At 40.8% G+C, this 20867-nt stretch overlaps 1 protein-coding gene across 1 annotated transcript in view; it reads left to right on the top strand.

The window, feature by feature from the left end:
* The first annotated feature begins 6382 nt into the window (after positions 1-6382).
* Positions 6383-20867, top strand: part of gabra4 (gamma-aminobutyric acid type A receptor subunit alpha4) — a 35899-nt gene continuing 21414 nt past the window's right edge. Inside the window, exons 1-7 of the mRNA XM_033632547.2 lie at positions 6383-6795; positions 6908-7026; positions 8905-8972; positions 9253-9473; positions 11084-11166; positions 17421-17564; positions 18107-18259. Coding sequence (XP_033488438.1) covers positions 6707-6795; positions 6908-7026; positions 8905-8972; positions 9253-9473; positions 11084-11166; positions 17421-17564; positions 18107-18259 — 877 coding nt within the window. The 5' untranslated portion in view covers positions 6383-6706. The remainder of the gene's footprint in view (positions 6796-6907; positions 7027-8904; positions 8973-9252; positions 9474-11083; positions 11167-17420; positions 17565-18106; positions 18260-20867) is intronic.

The raw sequence follows: 20867 nt of genomic DNA, 5'->3' as shown, positions 1-20867 counted from the left end.
TCTGGCGACTGAGCTGAGAGTTGAATGCATCAGCAGCTCTACTTTTACAAGTGTATGACTAAACAGAGTAACCCAGGTTTTAAAACAGTATGACATGTTATTAGTGTTGCATGTATTTGGTCACAAACCAAAGTACTGTATTAAAAGAAATTATGATTTGATAATAGTGCTGGATCAGCTGGTTTTGCTGTTCCCAATGACAAAAAAATAAATAAAAATCACACATCTTTAAACATGGAGCACCTAACAATCAAAGTTGCACAAAGCACTGATGTCTATATAATGAACTTTAACAGTGGAATGCTGCAGGTCTACATTTCTGAGTCGATGCCATGCTTTGTGGTAGCTGTTACCAGGACCAAAGGTGGTCTAATGTGGTACTGCAAAGGGAAGTCCATTAGTCTGGTCCCTGATGTGTTAAGAACTGTTCGCTATTAGAAGTGGAAAAGAGGATTGAAGAGGACGGTGTTCATTTCTACCTTAACTGTTAAAGTAAATTGAGAAAGAGGAACTCTTTTTGTGCTTTTGTTTGCATCTTTTGCCATCAGGTGTTCCTCCCTGTTCTGTTTTAAAAAGCTACATATTCTTATTGTCTGTGTGAAAATGTGCTGACACTAACTTTCAGATTGTAGTTTGTGCACAGTTAAGCTGAAATGCATGTAAAAAAAATGAATTACAGTTGAAGTAAGGTGGTGGCATAAGCTCTGCTCTCTGGCGTCTCATATTCAGTCTGTGTCTCTCCCTCTGCATTTGTTTGGTGTTGAAGATGTCACGTTGGGCTTTTTTTGGGGGGCGGTGTGATTTCCCGACAGCTTGACTCGTGGTTCTGACTCATTAGCTTCCTGCACTGCCACAATGAGCCTCATCAATCGTAACCCCCAGCGCAAAAGAGCTGCTTGCTCCCTACCTGGCCATTATGGCTCTCTTTCCTCAATAACACAGCCTGGAAACAGTGTGGCTCGACTCAATGCAGGGAAATAAATAACACAAACTTTTTCACTACAATCAAAAGTGAGCATTTTGACAGAGATTTTCTCATTTAAGCTATTCAGGCTCACACAGGAGAACTAATTTTGGTGTCTCATGCAGAGGTGGGTAGAGTAGCCAAATATTGTACTCAAGTAAGAGTACTGATACTTTAGAACAATATTACTCAAGTAAAAGTAAAAAGTAGTCATCCAAATAATTACTTGAGTAAGAGTAAAAGAGTATTTGGTGAAAAAACTACTCAAGTACTGAGTAACTGTTGAGTAACATCTGATTTATTTGTAAAATAAGAACATGAATGTAATCAATCAATCAAAAATAATAATCTGCAAATTCATGTATTTTAAATGATACCCCTTTAACTAAAACAAAAATAGATTAAATCTTTACAAACATAACATAAATCAAGGCACAAGAAACACAAATATATTCTTATATATACTGTACATATATATATATATATATATGTGTGTGTGTGTGTAATTATGTACTCAGGTGGGTAAAGTAGCCAAATATTGTACTCAGGTAAGAGTATTGTTGCTTTAAAACAATATAACTCACGTAAAAGTAAAAAGTATTTTGCATTAATACTACTCTGAAAAGTACAATTTATCCAAAAAGTTACTCAAGTAAATGTAACTGAGTAAATGTAACTAGTTACTACCCATCTCTGGTCTCATGTAGGCACATGTTACATGCACAAACAGTGTGGGCTGCAGATTTGAGCTGTGTGGTTTTACACAGATCCAACACACCAAGACGAGAGATGCAGTGACCTGTTGATCAGTCGCCAGAGGCTTTTATTGCGATACTGAGCAAGAAGGAACTTACTTTACAGGTTGGCTTTACCTGCTCCACTAACCTGCCTGCAGCCTCCTCCTGCCGAAACTTAACTTAACTTAGCTTAACTGTAACTTAGCATAACTTAATGTTAAACTGCAATGTTAAATCAACTTAACAACTGATCAAATGACCATGTGTAAAGTAAAAAAATGTCACTTGAAGTGACAAACCGTAGACTGTATAAAAATATGGACGTAGTCACCTGCTCCTCATAAACCCATTGGTTTATGAGGAGCAGGTTTGAAACTCAAAGTAGGTGGCTCTGGCTGTTGCCATCTTGGCAGTGCCTGACTCCGCTAACTCCCGGCCAATCAAGAATGGGCAAAGAGGCGGGCCAAATGATGTCTGGTTGCTTAAACACGCCCACCTCGCTCGAAGCTGCTAAGGTAGCTAAGGCTAACAAGCTAGGCTAACAAGCTATGCTACTTTGGCTAGCCCTGTGGTGTTGGCTGCTCCCGCTCATGCTCCCGCTTGGTGCCAGCTCCCTCACGAAACAAAATATCCAAAAGGCACAAACATGGCTGAGAGGTCAGGTTCAATGACTTGCGAATTAGCTGAGATGAAGCCTACTAGACAGCCAGGGGCTAGTTAGCCACCCGTGAGAGCGCCACCTGTCACTCAAAGTGACCACGCCCTTAATTATGCGCAACTTTAAGCCTTAATAAAATTTAAACAGTTCATGCAATGACTCACACCATATACACGTAAATGCAACCTGAAGCGTATTTAAGTCTATTTTCTTCTTGCACAGAGCTCTCAATATGGAAGTGGCTGAACCAGCTGCTAACAGCTTATGGTGCTAACAGCCCAAACAGTGCTGACAACGGCTACAGTGCTGACAGAGCTGTTGACGTTAGCCAGGGGGCAACAGGAAGGTGTGCATTATGCTCACGACGAACCCATCCTGCCACTATAGGTCTGGATGGCATTATCAGTGGTAATTGCTCTATGAGCACAGTGCAGAATGACGGCGATTAGCTAGCCTTTAGAGAATTTTATTTTTTGACATAATATTTTGTGGATATGATTCTGCTAGAGTCTGTGTCTGAGATGTTCTGTGAAATAACAGCAGATAATTGATAGCTAATAGTTTGTAAGGTTGAAATGAATTAATGAAAATAAAGCGGAACCCCTGTGCCTATGGCTACTTGCATCTCAGCATATAATGCAACCGGCTGTGTCCATTGAAGCATAGGTCACGGTGGACCTCACTGTGGACCCGGTACTAAAAAGTGGACCCGGTACTAAAAAGTTGACTTGTTTTACCATCATCATTTTACAGTTATTAATTTTACACAGCCACAAAGAGATACAATGCTTCATTGCTATGCAGCCCTCAGAAAATAGATGGCATACTTTAGAGTCATTTCCTGTATTTCTGTCACAGATGTTTCACCACTGCCCCTCCCCTTAGGAGACTAGCAGCAGGTCCTGAGTCTATTTACTTTAATGGGAGAAGTGAAAGTAAGCATAGATTAAGACCGATTCTTTTGCTACAGAGTCATTTCAGTGAATACAGGACCTATTTTTAACACACATATCTTCTGAACTTTCTGACACTAAATAACATTTTTTAGATGAACAAATCACGGGAACATTAGCTTTGCTCCAGACCTGTCTCTGTCTCAGCAACACACTCTCCTGAGTTCTGGTAACAACTGATATGATCTAACTTTCTCATTCCTAGATCATCATATACCGATGCTTTGTCATGCCCCCTCAGCATCTCATACTGACACACAGGCCACCCTTCAGCATCTGTATGTAACTTACAATCAACTACTGGGTGAAACACATCATAAAGGTGGATTTATACTTGTTCGTCAGCTCTATGCAGAGCCAACACACATGGCCTACACATGTGGCCTACACCATTATGAGCATTTACCCTTGTGCGGTGGTGTGTCTGTGTCACTCTGCAGTTACATCAACAAAACACTAGTTGGCGGTGGGGTTTCTGTGAAGTGCTGTAAAGTTTAGTTGATTCAAAACACACATTAAACATGGCTTAATAGCGACAATTTCAATTACAAGAACACAAATTGGCTTTCACATTGTATAAATTAGCTTAGTGGCTAGCGGACTTTTCCTCTATTCATATGAAGCCAGCAACATTTAACAAACTAATGTTACAAAATTCGGCTACATTACAACTCACATGGGTCACTGACAAAACAACTGTCTTATACTAAACACCTTTTCCAGACAAATACAACATGCTAATGTTATTAGCAAAAGCCTATGGCATTTTACATTGTATAAATTAGCCTAGCTTTTACTGGAGATTTCCTCTACTCGTATGAAGCCAGGATAAATCACACACAAGACTTAAAATGCTATTTTGTGGAGTCTTTACTGTCTTCACAATTAACTGTCAAAGTTCACTTGGTCTCACACCAGAAATGAACATTGATCTTCTCTGGGAAGGTTGCCTGTTTTTTTTTTTCAACCCATCAACCGCCTCAACATGCCTCCTAACACAGACTTTCACTGTTAAAACTGATGACTTTTTTTTATTCCCGTCGGCACATTGGTCATAATCACAGCCTTCCTGATTATGCAGGCTAAATAGGAATTCTGGTGCATTACTTTTTGTAGGTATACAAATGAAGAGTGCATGAGAACAGCCTGTATGAGTACCTAAAACTGTACTCAAGTAAACGTTACTTTCTACCTCTGTTTACCAGTGAACAAAATAATGGTAATGAGAACTATATGCTGGTCTCTCGAAACCAGTATTCACAAAGTTAATGAGATCTTGCTGTAGCTCCCACACAGTAAAGACAGCAGTCTTTCATGTGTGCTGAGCTCCAGCTAACAAGCTCTGCTGCAGCACCTGTAGGTGTGTGTGTGTGTGTGTCGTCAGGTTGGGACTGTGTGAGGGCTGTCATCAGGCCCCGCGTGGATCCTACAGGAGGTAATGTAATGACCCTCTGCTGCCGTGCCCCTCTTCCCAACTCAAGACACACACCAGCCATCACAGAGCTATGCCTCACCTCGTCTACCTTCCTCCTTCACACACACACACACACACACACACACACACACACACACACACACACGCTCACACTGATAAAAAACTAGGTTATCATAGCAGTTATTTCTGCTGCAGGGCATATAGCTTACAAAGCAGAAGAACCTGTTTCAAGGAATCTCAGGACAAACTGAGACAAACGCACACACACAATAAAGAGCACAATAACAGAAATTAAATTAGAAACCTCAAACAGTTCTTTAGTGCTCCGCGCACAGTGTGTGTCTTCAGGCCACAAATGTTAACACAATAATACATCATGTACTGTAATTTAAACACAGGACAGTCTTACATGGAAAGGTCAATGTGGCATAATAAGGCCAACATGACTTTTTCCTAAAACTGTACTTCTGACATTTCCAGGCATTTGACTGCTCTTGAATGAATATTATTACAGCCTCTTTGTACAGTATGCTGAAAGTGCTTCCATTAAAAGAGCAAATTGTAATCAAATGTCTTAAAAAAGAAAAGAAACTAGAAGAAAAAAAAGAATCACTTGGACGAAAGCCTGCCCCCACAAAGAGCACACGCATATTACTCATCCCCCACAGAGCCGCCTTGCTCTAGTGTATTGTGGGAGGACTGGGGTGGGCGGCTGTGCAGGGGATTGGGAGCCGCGTTATAAGACTACTCTACATGACTTCAGCTTGCATGGAAGGTATCAACATAATGTTTCCTCGCCGTCCCTTCGCTTTATGTGGCTCCTGTTTCAGCCCAGTCTGTATATGTGTGTGTGTGTGTGTTTATACTGTATGCACTTCAAAACTAATCAGGAAAGCCAGTGTGGTGGAACCCAGACATCTTGTTTGTTTATCCTGCGAGATTTACCCGCACTTCACCTTCAGAGCCACACACACACACACACACACACATACCGAGTGAAGGTCTTGTGCTTGTCCCAGGTGCAGAGAAATCTGTGAAGCAGCATGTGGCTTGTCCCAGTTCCTCTACAGTACCTGTGTGCCTTTGTGTGTGTGTGTGTGTGTGTGTGTGCGTGCGTGTGTGTGTGTGTGATTGCGTATTGCGACAAGACTGACCCATTTGAATCTTAATACAGGCGCTCACCAATGCATTCCTGAAACTAGTTCAACATGTAGGCTAGGCAGCCTTGTCACAAAGCAGCTGGAGTGACGGACACTGATTGATGCGGAGGGGTCAAAGGGCACGGGGGGAGCACATCCAGGAAAATGAGATTTTAAAGCAAAAAAAAAAAAAAAGTTGAATGGAAAAAAGTGTTGTTTTATGTGTGATTCTGAACGGCGGGGGAGGTCATGCTGTCAGGAAACACCAAATGCTCAGATGGGTGCTGAGGAGATGAACAGGCCTACACATTCTGCGTCCTGCCTTTTTCCAGTTTTGACAGAGAGGGGAAGAAGTCCGTGTTGAAGTCATTTCAAAGCAGTGCACGTCTAATCTGTGTCCTGACCAAAGCAGGTGTGTGTGAGAGGGAGAAGGAGAAAGCAAACAGAGACAGAGGGGGGGGGGGGGGGGGGGAGTGGAGAGAGGGAGGGAGATACAGAGGGTGAGACAGAGAAGCAAACAGAGAGGAGAGAGAGGGAGGATTGTTTCTTTCTCTGGATGCCAGCAGCAGCAACAGCAGCAGCAGCACCTCATCCGGACTAGAGGTGACCGGGGCTGGGGGTGAAGGTGTGTGTGTGCGTGCGTGTGTGTGTTGCGCGTGTGGAGAGACTGCAGGAGCGGGAGAGGCTCAACTTGCTCCCCTCTCCGCCGCCGCTCTGCCCTCTCTGTGTGCGCCGCGGCTCCTCTCCTCCTGTTCTCCGGGACACGGGCAGGCATCTGGCGTGGTGAGATGTGAAGAGGCTTGAAGTATGGCATGCAAAGATGGTTTCTGCCAAGACGAAGGAGACGGTGACAGCGATGTGCCCCGCTTTTATTCGGACCCTCTTCTACTTTTTCTGTTTGGCGACTTGGTGAGTCCCACAGTGTCTCTGTCCGCGGTGCTGAAAACCTGCTCGGCTCACACTAACGAGGTGTCTCTAGCGCTCAAGTTATGCTACCCTGATTCTTTTTATTTCTTTCTAGTGTAAAGAAAATCTCTGGACAGACAAAGAAGGATGAAAGGATATACCCGGAGAATTTTACGCGCATTTTAGACCGACTTCTGGACGGCTATGACAACAGGCTACGACCCGGATTTGGAGGTATGTAGAACAAAATACCATTTTTATTCATTATTAAGGCAAAAGAGTAGGACAGTCATCACAGTGACACAGTTAACATCTTCCAATTAAAAGTAGGAGGATGCTATTTTTTTGTGCCAGAGGTGAAACCCTAACCACTTAACAACTCACAAAACTCAACGATTTTTAAGGGAGTCTGGTGCTGGGTCACAAATTTGGGTGTTACAAGTGTAATAAGGTAGCTGCAGACCCACCATTAAGTACCACATACACCGTATCTGTCAAGTCAGTTTCACCCACAGTAATTATGTCACATCTGAAATACACTAAATCCTCCTAATAAAAAGGGAGTTTTTTATTTGACTTTTTTGTGCCATAATAGACACCACCATAAAGTGCAATAGGATAGCCTAACCATAAAGCCATTATTGAGCCCTGTAGGTCTCTTTGTGTAGCCTTAAAACACAAATATGCCTCAAATTGTTTTATGATTTTTGGCACGCTTAAACAGGAGAAAAGATGAAGAAACTTGACAGTGGAGACATAGCATATAAGTGGGAACATTGCAGCTACAATGTCCTATTTCTCTTTACCTCCCTCCGTGTAGGAGACCTGTATTATATGGAACATGTTGCTCCATGGTCCAGTGTGTCACAACACACGCAATGTTTCAGACTTCCCCCTGTAAGCCTGGCACTTCGGCCGCCAGAAGAGGGGCCTGTATAAGCTCGCATGATAAAGCGACTGTAGTTATATAACCGTGTGTATGTTGCGGGACAAACGCTTAATGCACAAGTTCAAGTGCTAAAAGTACGGATTTGGTGTTTTTCTGTACATCGTGTCTCAAACCACGGTTAAGAAGCAGCGTTATTTGGTTTACAGGGCAAAGCAGACAGATAGCCATGCACACTGTAGATTTGCTTATCCCTGCACTTATAAACAATGCCTGTACCGTCAGCCTCTACATTCATTCACTGAGGGAAAAAAATCAAACAGGATTATGTTTTTACATCTTTTAAGCTTTTTTTTCACTTCCATTATGCATAAGGCACTAGCTCTGGATAAGCTATTGCGTGTCTTTTGGGCTGCCTGATGTAAATGTGTGTAAATGTGAACAAGACTGGTGTCTCTCTGAGGCTGGACCATGGATGGATTATTGAACCCAGGGGCCCAAAGTGTCAGGGCCCACCTTGGCCTTCACCTGCAAAATGTCACTCAAAATGACACAACCAGGAAGAGACTCAAAATGACCACAAAGAGACACAAAAAGGTCACAAAGAGATATAAGGAACTGCAAAGAGACATAAAATAACTACAAAGAGAGACAAAACCACCAAAGAAGACACAAATTTACCTCAAAGCTAAGGTGTAAATTCCACTGGGGACAGGGGGACATGTCTCTTTTCAGAATTTGTGTGCCGCCCACTTTAAAAAAACATATTATTTTAGCTACAAAAATCATGCTTAATACATTACTGTTTGGCAAGATTCTAATTGAGCTGTTCATTTTACTCCGATATACAGAGAAGAATATTTAGTATTATTTTCTGGATTTTGTTACTGTAGTGCCTAAATGTATGTAGAGCTGCAGGAAATTGGATTCAAATCACAAATTTTTAAGTGCCCCCCCTCAAATCAAAGTTATGCTCTTGCCTCAAAGACACAAAATGACTACGTAAGGACACAAGACCACAAAAGATGCACAACTACAAAGACATGCAAAGCAACAACAACAAAAAAAAAAAATCTGTGGGTCTCGGAGGAGAGGTAGTGGGTATGCGTATCTTAGCCCAGGGGCCTATTGTCTCATAATCCGCCCATGGGCTGGATTGTGACATGGAAGGATTTAAAACAGGAAACTAAACGCAACACTTGTTGTCTGTTTCGTTGACTCAATAGGTCCCGTGACTGAGGTCAAGACCGACATATATGTAACAAGTTTTGGGCCTGTCTCAGATGTTGAAATGGTATGTACCCACACTTAAAATGCTGAAAACATTTAAAAACATGTTGATTGATGTGTTTGTTGTGTTAATACTAAATTTACACAACTTTGTTCCGAATCTGGTCATTTCAGGACAGCACAGGCAAAGCCTCGCTACTTTATACGTGGGTGGAAAACAAGATGTTTTACTTTGCAGACTTTCTTCCAGATGAATGTAGATAATCATGAAGCAACATCATCCCACCTGCCTACCTACCTGACCTCAGATGTTTGTCTTGAATTTGCCAATATCCCTGTCTTAGGAGTACACAATGGACGTGTTCTTCCGGCAGACGTGGGTGGACCGCAGGTTAATGTATGAGGGCCCGATAGAGATTTTGAGGCTGAACAACCTGATGGTGACTAAAGTGTGGACCCCAGACACCTTCTTCAGGAATGGCAAAAAGTCAGTCGCTCACAACATGACGGCCCCCAACAAGCTTTTCCGCATCATGAAGAATGGCACCATTCTGTACACCATGAGGTATTTATGCATGCTCCATTACCACAATCTATTAACATTCAACACAAAAATGATAAAGCCAAAACTCTAGCCAAACCTTGATCAAATGATTTTATCTACAAACCATGTGTCTGTTTCCTACTATATCAAAAATGGAGACAGACAATTTTTCACCTCCCCCTAAAGTTTCCAAGTGGTATTGTTGGCACTGCTGTCGCAAAGACAACCAGATCGGTTTTGCTTTGGTTGTTCCGCCAGCCACCATTTCAGCCTCTGGGGATAGTAACTGCAAATAACTTACTCTCATTCTTTACTGAGGATAGCTACCGATAGCTACCGGGGAAAATAAAAGCGCTATCCTCTGCCTATTTTGGTTGCACACTGGTTGACACACTTCCTTAGTGCAATAAATCGAGCCTTCATTTTTGGAGATCATACCCAGTGACAGACAGAATTGAACTGTGAAAACAAGACTTAAAGGGAAACAACTGAAATGCAGATGATGTCATTATTCTATAGACATTACATCATGCAATCAATGTTTACTTCACAGTGCAACATATCATAATACAATAGTCCATACATTGTGAATCAGCAGCCCAGAAATGGCATTGTCACTTCATGTACTTCAGCTACTTACTATTAATTTGCGTATTTAACGTGAAGTTATGTAAGTTAGGTTCAGGCAAGTTTAGGAAAAGAAATATGGTAGGATGCCTTCATGTTAGGTAGCCCACTCAACATAAAGTTATGTAGGTTAGGTTTAGGCAAGTAAATTTACGGGGATTTAGTTTAGGAAAAGAATCATGGTGACGACATACCTTGAAATAACGGTAAAAAGGTTCAGTTGGTTTTACATGGTCCCCATACACCGATCCCCAAACTGGGGAAAGTCCTGTGTTTGTTTGACCTGTCCATCACCCAAACCGGCCTTCTTACACAGACTTTTGGTCTTTATACGACTTCTCTCTTAAGTCTCGCCAGCACATTGGTCATGTGACTGCAGTCTTCCCAGTGCATGAGTTATACACAAATTCTACTGTATTACGTTTTGTAGAAGTGTATATGAACAGTGCATGAGAAGTCTATTTCCACTTATACATATGTCAGTTTATGATGGGAGGATAGACTCTTCACATAATTTGTATTCTATATTTTGGTGTTTGTGCTAATTTAAAAAATATAGTTGGAGAAGAGAGATGACAGACTTTGTTTGATTTAAAGCAATTAAACAGATTTGCTGTGAAATCAGACTCAGTGGCTCATAATGTGTAAACAGTGCAGAGCTGTGTGGAGGCAGTGCAGAGGCTGCCAAACTTCTACATCTTAACTTCAGTATAACAGTCACATAACTGCTCCTTCGCCTTTTAGTGAAAATGATTTGGTGTAAATAAATCACTGGCCTTTTCAAGTGTTAACCTACCTGTTTCTCCACCGATATGTATTGAAATCAGATGAGTCAACCGTAGGCTCTTCAACCAATCTCCATGATTTTCCCACCTTCAGCGCTAAGTGGATAGTAACTTTAAGTGTTGATTAAGTGTGATTCTTGCACACATTCTTGATGCATGTCTGTGTTTGAGAGAGTATGTCTATTTGGTCCTTTATTGAGCAACTCTTCTCTGCAACAGGTTGACTATCAGTGCTGAATGTCCCATGAAGCTTGTGGACTTCCCCATGGATGGACATGCGTGTCCTCTCAAGTTTGGAAGCTGTAAGTCCTTTATGTGTGTATGTGTGTGTGTGTGTGTGTGTGTGTGTGTGTTTTACTCCTTTCATTGTGAGCTGGGTCTCTACATGGCAGGTTAGGTAACCACCAACCAGATGTTTGCTGATTTGCTCTGACAGGACAATATGCAGTTAACCAGCTATGCGCCGGCAACTAACTGGTGGCCACTAACACATCTACAGTATGTTGCCCCAAATACTACCACAGTGCTTCTGAAAAAGTAAAATAAAGACCCAAGAACACATAAATAGTTGCAGCCTGACCTCTGACCCCTCAACAGAATCCCATAAATGTAGCAGTCATGCATGTTTTCATTTTCATGTTGGAAAAGATGGTGTTTACAGCGTGTAAATGGCATTTCATCAATGAATCATTACCTCATCCACCACTTTGTACCTGAGTTATGATGATAGTAGCTGTAAACACATAAACCCATTCCTGAGAAGCCTCTCCTGGCCTCTACATTGCATTTAGCATTTTGTGCCCCCGGGTGTTGTTTCACACGAGACCCACCAGATTACTTTCCATTACTAAACCAGAGGCAATGCAATTTGCAAGTAATACACCGCAGGTAGTTTCAGTAGAGTTTTGACTTCAGTTTAGTTTACTCAGAGTGTGTTTTTGTCTGTTTGTTTGTTTTTGGTTCCCAAAAGCTGTTTTCTACGGAAGCCCCGAGAGGCAAGATGAAAGAAACATTTTCTGCATTTATCTTGATTTTATCTTTTATGTAAGCAGATATATCCAAAACATTTTTCACCTTGCCTCTCAGGGCCTCCGTAGTTTCTATGTTTTTATCCATGTCATGCAAATAGAGCAACTTCAGTGAGAGGGAGCAAAGATAAACAACAGTATTCTAATAGGAATACTTTGGCATACACTTTCTTACTGAGAGATGTATACCACTCTTGAGTCTGTAAGGTAAATGTCAGGCTACAGCCAGCAGCTGGTTAGCTTAGCTGAGCATCTGTCGCCGCTTTTTCCAGTCCGCTCTGAAGGCTGATCTTTTCAAAGTTAATAAAATCCACCTACCAGCATGTCTAACACTCATTAATTACCATGTTGAATCTTGTTTGTTTAATTTCAACACAAACTGAAATGTAAAAACAACAAGCATCTCGCTGTTTCCACCTGTTTCCAGACTTTGTGCTAAGCTAAGCTAACTGGTGGTAGCTTCATATTTAATAGACAGATGAGAGTACTAGCGGTCTCCTCTTCTAATTCTTGCAAGAAAGCAAATGTTGTCCTATTTCCTAAATACAGTTGAAAGCAATAGTCATTCATCTCATTCATAGATTCAGTTGTTTCTCGCTGTTACACCAGGTTTATATGAGAGAGATGTATTTATATTTATACATGCTACATGCAAGAGTTTGGGGGGTAAAGAAGTCTGCCACCAGGCTGTGTTGGAATCATACTAATGTGCTGCTTACTACACACTCAATATGTATGTAACATATACTGCCTACTAAATTAAAGATTAAGTATGTCATCAACAACGGACTGCTCACACTGTAGTATACTCAAGCAATATGACTATATCAGATGACTGACGGCTGATGTGACCTGGTGTGACATCTCCAAAAACATTGCAGCCAATTTTCAAACAGGTGTTATTTCAACAAAGCCTAACAGGAATTAATTAAATGGAGATTAACTCTTAACAGCACATTACGTGGTTGTGGGCATAAGATGTGTTAAAATTACATGCTGGCAACATGAGAGCAATGCCAGTGGAAAGTCAAAGTCGCAGTTTCGTTGTGAAACAGTTGCAGTTGAGTTAGGTTTAGAGAACAAAAAATAATAGTTAGGAAAAGATCATGGTTTCGGTTAGAATAATTACGTACAAGACGTAAGCGATGTAAATTTTGTACTTTGTGTGGTTACATAAAGTACCTACGTAAAGTACTTGGCATAGTTACCTAAAGCCACCTAACTACACTGACTCCTGTTTTCACATGGGACATGTACTGGGGACTCCTGGTTGAAAGTCCCTGTTTGTTTGATCCATACACTCCTACCTGCCCTGCCTGGACTTTCTTGCTCTTTATACTTAATTTGTGTGTCCACTACAAAAAATCCTCACTGACTTTGCATTGGCATCGCTTTTTGTTGCTAGCAGTGAATTTTAACATATTTTGTGCCCACCACCATGTAATGCATTGTTAAGATTTTGTGTCCATTTCATGTATTTCTTTGAGACAAGGCTGGTTACGCCAATAAGCTCACTATGTATTGGGAATCTAAAGTTACTTTTGCATTCAAAAAAATATGAAAACATTATAAAGTGACATATTAATAGGGTAAGCCTGGTTTTACATCTCCTCTGCTGCCGGCTGTTGCGCCATCTGAAGAAACTTGTGTATGCCCGGTAAGCTCATGTCTCACACTCAGGAATTCTTGCTAATGCAGTATATAGGAGCATTTCTTGCTTACACAAAATCCACATCATATGCAATGTGAATGCACTACATACTCAATTTTCCATCATACTCAGTATGAATAGGATGTTAGTATGTGATTTTGAACACAGCTTTGGTGTGAATAAAAGCCTGTTCACATGACTTTTCTCTGCTCTGCGCTGAAATGGATTCTGTGGTAAAAAGGGGAGCTGAGCCCTTTGTGAGACACAAAGCGACTGAATGCTAATACTAAATAATGAAGTATTTCATTCTTCATTGTGGACAATGAAGCCCTAGCTCAGCATCAGTGTTTATAGTGGGTCTACTGGTCAGCAGAAATGACTTATCTGAAATAAAGGAGTTTCTCAGCTCTGTCTTATCGCAGAGGAGCAGCAATTTGAAGATTACATCTGCAAGAGAAGGGAAAGGAAAAGACAACGAGTTTGCCTTTACACTCGCCCAATCCGCCGTCAATTACCCAGTGTGGTGACATTGCAGAGGACAAATTCACATTTCTCAGTTATTGTCCTCCGTCTCCTCCTCCTTGTCCTCCTCCTTCCACCATCCTGCTCTGCTGCTGCTAGCCTCCAGTCAGGAGGAAGCGACCATGGATCTGATGTGGCCTGAAGCAAAGGAAAGGTCAGAATCCCTTCCTCTGCCTCAGGATAGCACAGACCTATGCAGCTATTTTCCATAGCTGCTCTGTGTGTGTGTGTGTGTGTGTGTGTGTGTGTGTGCGCGCGCACGCTAATTTTCTCTCTGTCTGTCCTGCCTTCATTTTTTCTCCATCACTCTTTTTCTCTCCCTCTCTCCGTCTCCTTTTTCTCCATCTGGACTTGTGTGCACAGGCATTGCGTTCCACTCCATGACACACCAGAGTCATTTCATTTTGGCAGCACAGTTGGTATCCTGCCGATGTTGAGTCCCATAGGGAGTGGCAGGCAAAGATAACTGGCATTTTGCTGTGCATCCACAGACTGGCCACCCTCGCCAGCATACATACAGCAGAACACTGGAGAGTAAAAGACTTGTTGGGATTTAAAGTATCCCTAAGTCAGACACAGTGGAGAATTTATCTGAATGTTACAACTTTTCTTGGGGATGAGATGTCAGCACAATGCATCAGTGAGTCAAATGGGACCTCTGCTAACTTTGACTCCGACCACATTGTACTGTTTTCAGTGGGTCTGCCAGAGTGGATTGGATGTCATGCATTTGTATTAGCAAACAGGCCTATTAGATCACTGCCAGTTCAGTGCCATATATGATAAAAGATCCCTTAGGCAGTCAGCTAGGAAAAAAAAAAACCGCTATGCAATCTTATTTTTTTGTTGCAGAATACTTAATAAATGACTCTAGAGTTTTCCTGCATTTGAATACAAGTGAAGGGTCAATCTGCCTCAAAGGGCTGGTAGTCTGAAAAATTTAATTAGTCAGTGGAGAGTTTTAGTATCCCATGATGCTGCTTCAGAGGCTTTTCCCCTTGCCATGAATGCAGTTCTCAGAGAGACAATGTACAGTAATAATTGAGATTAAAAACCTTCAAATCAAAAATGACAAATGTTTGTTTCAGTCTCTATAGTTCCTGGTTTATTGTACTTTTACAGTATTAATAATAAGAAAAGTTTGTGCTTGCATTTGAGTCTAAGCCTACAAAGAAGTAGTGTTGGGTTAGTACTGTATAGCCAGCATGAACAGTCCCGTCCATAGAAATAAAATGAATAGAAAGGACACTGGAGTGTTTGCAGTGATCGTGTGATTAGTTTAACAGAAAATGATTGTTGTTAGTTGTTATGGTGACAACATTTCAGTGGAGCTGTAAAGTGTGTCACACACTCACTAGTCTGAGAACGTGTTTTAGCCTACTATACACACTAAGACAGCCTTTTCACATAATGAAAAGAATTTGATGACTTACAAATAGAAATATGAAGCAATTAAATCCACAATTCCTCTTCAGCTGCAAGGCAATGGAGGTGCATACAAAAGATGCATATACATATGTCATGTAACATATGTCACCAGGGTAGAATGCTACACATAGCCTGCTAGCACATTATGTTGTTATTAAATTAACTCAGTGGACTTTTGATTTCACACAGGAGATAACAGTGATCTCCTGTGTGAAAGTCCAGAGTTTGTTTGGCCCATCTGCCTCTCCTCACATCTACCGTATTCTGATTTTCATGCTCTTTATACTATGGCAGTTGCTTGGAGCGTTGAATATGGTGCTAATCGGTGCGTCTCATACCGCTGATAAAGGGTGCCTCAGTACACTGGCATTTGATGCTGAGGGCCACTGACCAAGTGTTGGTATTTGACAAGTTGGGAGAAGACCGGGTTGGCAAAACCTCACCTCACCTCCTTTGTTTATTTGGAAGTTTTATGGAGTAGCACATTTGCAGTGGCAATGGTGCACATAAAAATGGTTACCACTCTCACCTTCCTGCAATGTTGAATGGTAAAGTCTGTTCTACTCTCATTCTATTTCTATGGTCCCATCATATAAAAACTCTGGCAAAACAAAAAGTAGCAGATGCTCTTCAGTAGCAAAAGTAGAAATGTTTATTTCATAAGCAAAAAGTATAAAAGAATTGGAATAAAAACAAAAAGTTTTCGGTCACAGGACTATCATCAGCACAACTTAGAAATTAATTCATTTGGGTTGCCTTGGTGTTCGACTGGTTGAGGCATGTGCCACATTATCGCAACTTCCTGGGTTTAATTCCAGCTTTGAGATCTTTGATATATGTGATTCCCATCCATCTCTGCCCCCTGTTTCCAGTCATGGAGTCCATGAGGACTCTTGCAAAAAAGACTGTGGTTCTTCTGCTGAGAAGGGGGCTAGCAGCTTACGGTGCTAACTCCTAAAAACAGCACTGAATAACAAGTGCTGACAGAGCTCAGTGGTAACCACCTTATGAGTGCAATGTAGAGTGCATCGAACCGGATTACCAAAACAAACCACAGACCCAACTGTCTACCAACATCATTAGGTGTTGATATTTGGTTGAATTTAGTTTGTGACTTCGGGGGACCAAAATTTAAAGTCAGGACAATGCCAGTGTCAATTTGACATAAAATACTGATGACAGATGATGTTGTTATTTTGTTGGTTTTAAGTTGTGATGTTAAGTAACCAAAATCCAACATCCCCAAACATCTCCTCCAAACATCGTCTTGATGTAACATTTAGTATCTTCAAAATTTCATAATGTTAACATCCACACAACACAAATTTCTAACATTGTTAGACATTTAAAATATAGTCAACCCGATTTTCATTCCAAGCAAAATGTTGTGTCTGTCTGACGTAACAGACCAACATCTTCCTGATGTCATGCCAACGTTGGGTTCCAGCTGGGGAGAAGCTCAGATTACAACACACACAGAGCTAGAGTGATGTTACTCTCTGCTCAGGACGCCATTACTTCACTACATGTTTACATAGCAAATAGTGGTTTGCTGCTGCATTAATGTTCTGAAAGTCACATACAGAACCTTTAAAAAAATAAATTAATCCATTGTGGAGACTTAAAAAGGCTGCAGTATCACTTATGGCAGATCAGGGACAGATGGTGAGGCAGGAAGTGTTATCTGTGAACTCATCAGCTACTTTCGTGGTGTCAAGAAGGTCTACTAATGTAACTACATAGACAATAAATGTGTATGTATACACACTTATATGTATGTATAGAGGCAAAGACAGTTTACAGTAAACAAATGCATTACATAAACTGATTTTTTCCCTCTACTGTACGTCTTACTTTTTCATACTGCACCGTTCACAACTTACAGTTTAGTGAGTCACGTTGAGGTTGCTTTGCTGTCTGCCCACAGATGCCTATCCTAAAACAGAAATGATCTATACTTGGACCAAAGGGCCTCAGCATTCAGTCGAGGTCCCTCCTGAGTCCTCCAGCCTCGTTCAGTATGATCTCATCGGCCAGACGGTCTCCAGTGAAACCATTAAATCCATCACAGGTGAGACTTGCTTGTCCTTTCAGTGTTTTGAGTAAAGTGACTGCAGGGGTTGATGTTTCTTTCTTTTACAAATTGATTGTTAAAAAATACAGTGTCAAATCTTTTATTGAAAGATGCTCAGCCATCTGTGTGTATTGTACTCTGTCAAACCTGGTAGATCTACACTGTATTTTCCACATGACTGACAGGACTAATACTGTACAAATGCTGCACAGTTGGTAGATATTGATATTTGGAGCTTTGTCACTCCATTGGAACGTGATCAGCAGACAGCAGCCTCTTGGAATCAAACCCTGTAAACATCATGAGTTGAGGCATTTCAGAGGGCCTCTCAGTTCACTTCAATAGGGTTCTGAAAAAGATGATAGAAGCAGGAAGTTGAGTTTCATGTGTCAATTCTGTTACAATATAGAGGACAACGACAAAATGATCAAATAGAATCAAATGTGACATCTGTCTAAAGCTGCATTAAGTGAAATCTGTCAGCCTGCGACTTTTAATTCTTTGTTAATCAAACTAATTCATTTCTGTTCATCCTTCAGGTGAATATGTGGTGATGACGGTCTACTTCCACTTGAAACGTAAAATGGGCTACTTCATGATTCAGACGTATATCCCCTGCATAATGACAGTAATCCTCTCCCAAGTGTCCTTCTGGATAAATAAAGAATCAGTCCCGGCACGCACAGTCTTCGGTATGTAAACCTCACACATCCCTCATCCCGCACAGCCTCTCTGCTCACTGTTTATTTACTCAATGCCTGCATGTGTCTCTCTCTACTCTGTACAACAAGGTGATGTTACAATGTGAGGTGACTATGAGGAATATAAAGAGCTACTGTTTTTTTTTTATCCTTAGATTGCCTCATGAAATGCAAATTCACTGCTATTAGTTTAAAGACTGGTTTGAAATGCTAGAATGAACAGCTGACAGCATTAGGAGAAATCATTTTGCTGCATCTTCCAAGCAAAGATGCCTCAAGCAAAGACCAGCAATGTGAGTCTTCGAAAATGGTTCTGGCTAAAACAGTGGATGATACAAAATCTTCTCAGGATGTAAAATAAATACCCATCTAAATGGGTTGAGACTGTTATAAACATTATGGGGAGAGATTCCCTGTGAGAGTATTAAAAGTATTTGTTATAGGCAAGATGCCCCAGGAGGTAATTTAGATTTTAGGTATCTACAGATTTATAATTTTACATTAAGAATACCATCTCATCAGGAGCAGTTAATTGAAAAAGCTTTCTGCTACTTTAATGAGGTTCAGCTTTAAAGGGTTTAGGCCTCAAAAAAAAAACAAAAATTAAATGTGACATTTCATTTCTATTACCATCTCTACAATTTAAAGAGAGGCCTGCTGAAAAATAATGGTTTATTCTTCACTACTCTTTTCTTTCTGATTTGAATACCAAATGTAGTTAACAGCAGCATTGGGAAATAATGCATTACAATGATGTGATTTTTTTCAGGAACCAGTAGTTTAAGCAGGGCTGGGTTGTAACAGATAACATGTAATCTGGATTTCATATTTAGAATAATAAGTACCTATAGTTGGAAAACATTTTGATTACATCTTTGAAATATGGCAATTTTAAAATGACAAAACTTTTTTTCATTATAACCAAAGCTCTATTAACTCATGAAAAACATGTCTGACATACAAGGTGTTGTAGAACACATACGGTAAATTTGTTATAGTGCCAGTACTGTTTTTGTAAGGGTTATTCGATTTGACCAAATATAAATGCTGAATGCAAAATGCATTTTATTACCAGCTGGGACAACGTCACCACGGCTGCTATTGTTTACAATGCATGTGTGTGTGTGTGTGTGTGTGTGTGATCCTGGTGACACCAGATGTAGCACCAACTACCACAAAGGCTGTTTTGAGCATTTTGCCAGGTGTTCATATGTCTGTCTTTTTGTCTCTCTGCCTGTGGACAGATTTTGCAAACGCAATAACGTTACAGCCACCCAAGAGTCACAAAACTGTACAGATGTTTAGACGAGATCAAAATGAAGGCAGAGATTGAAGATGGGCACGGTCTGAGCTTGGGGGCTAGAAGGCTAGAAGTCGGAGCATAGGAGGAAGAGAAAAGGCCACTGTCCCCTCAACTTTATGCCCCTGGCTTAGGAAACTTTACGAGCGTGTAGTGGAGATCACAATGAAGGCTGAGTTTTAAGATGGGTGCGGTCAAGCAAGGGCACAGCAAGCAGAGGAGTAGAAAGTAGGGAAGGGATCATTGCACACCCATTTTACACCCCTGGCTGAAATTCGCTTTAAATCGCGGATTGCTGTGTTGCGGCTGGTGTGATTCCACCACAAGATGGGCTTTTAGTTTGCAATGCGATGTTTTGAGATAAATTCAAATTTAGGAAAAAGTCATTTTTTTAGTACAAGGTGAAGTGTTTGATTGTGAATTAATCTAAAAGATTACTTAGTTGGTACGTGTTTAGTTAAATCTTAAATGACACATGTAGAATAAAGTGATTTTGGTGAAATATTACTATTTTGAGCTCAGATTAGGATATGTGTTTTTTTATGACGGAAGTGTTCGTCCCACAAAATGTGTTCAAGGACTGTTGGATATTCAAAATTCCAACGATAATTCCTGGTTTTACAGTTTCTGGCTGTGATAAAAAATGTGTAATTTTGGTGATTTTTAAAGAAAACATGTCTATCCAAAACTGCCAATGGGTTTAGAAGGCATGCTTTCTGTAAAAACCGTTGGTAAAATAACTGCAAATTACAGACATTTCAATTTTTATGCCCCTCACCTAAGCCAAAATATAAAGCACAAGTCCCTCCCCAGTGCTTATAAAATTATTTGACATGCCTCTCCTCTTGCACCACCCCCTCCCCCTTATAAATGACAAACTGTTCCTTACCTCAAAATCTGTTGTACAGAGATTCAAAACAAAGGCAGGTAAAATGGACATTAATAATTGATGTAGGCAACTCGTAGACATTGACTTTTCAAACCAGGGATTTCTAGTCTCCAACTGATCTTTATAGTCATTGCAGTGCTACTCTATACTGTTGTTACAATACAAATGACGAGTATGATGTCACATGTTACATTATTTGCCATTTTATCATTTTATCATTCATTTGTAAATGTTATTGCAGGAGCCATCATTCCTACATCATCAGTAACTTTCAGTTTTTGGCCTGTGACCCAGTTGCACTCTCCCTGATTCCCATGGTACAGAGTTTGGGTCCCTGTCCTAGAATAGACTGATTAGTGTGTGTCGATAGAGAGGCACGACGACAAACAGAGCTGCTAAAAGTAGACCAT

Source organism: Epinephelus lanceolatus, chromosome 7, assembly GCF_041903045.1.
Source record: "Epinephelus lanceolatus isolate andai-2023 chromosome 7, ASM4190304v1, whole genome shotgun sequence".
NCBI lineage: Eukaryota > Metazoa > Chordata > Actinopteri > Perciformes > Serranidae > Epinephelus > Epinephelus lanceolatus.
Note: the sequence above shows the minus strand (reverse complement) of the source record. Positions and strands in the feature narration are given on the sequence as shown.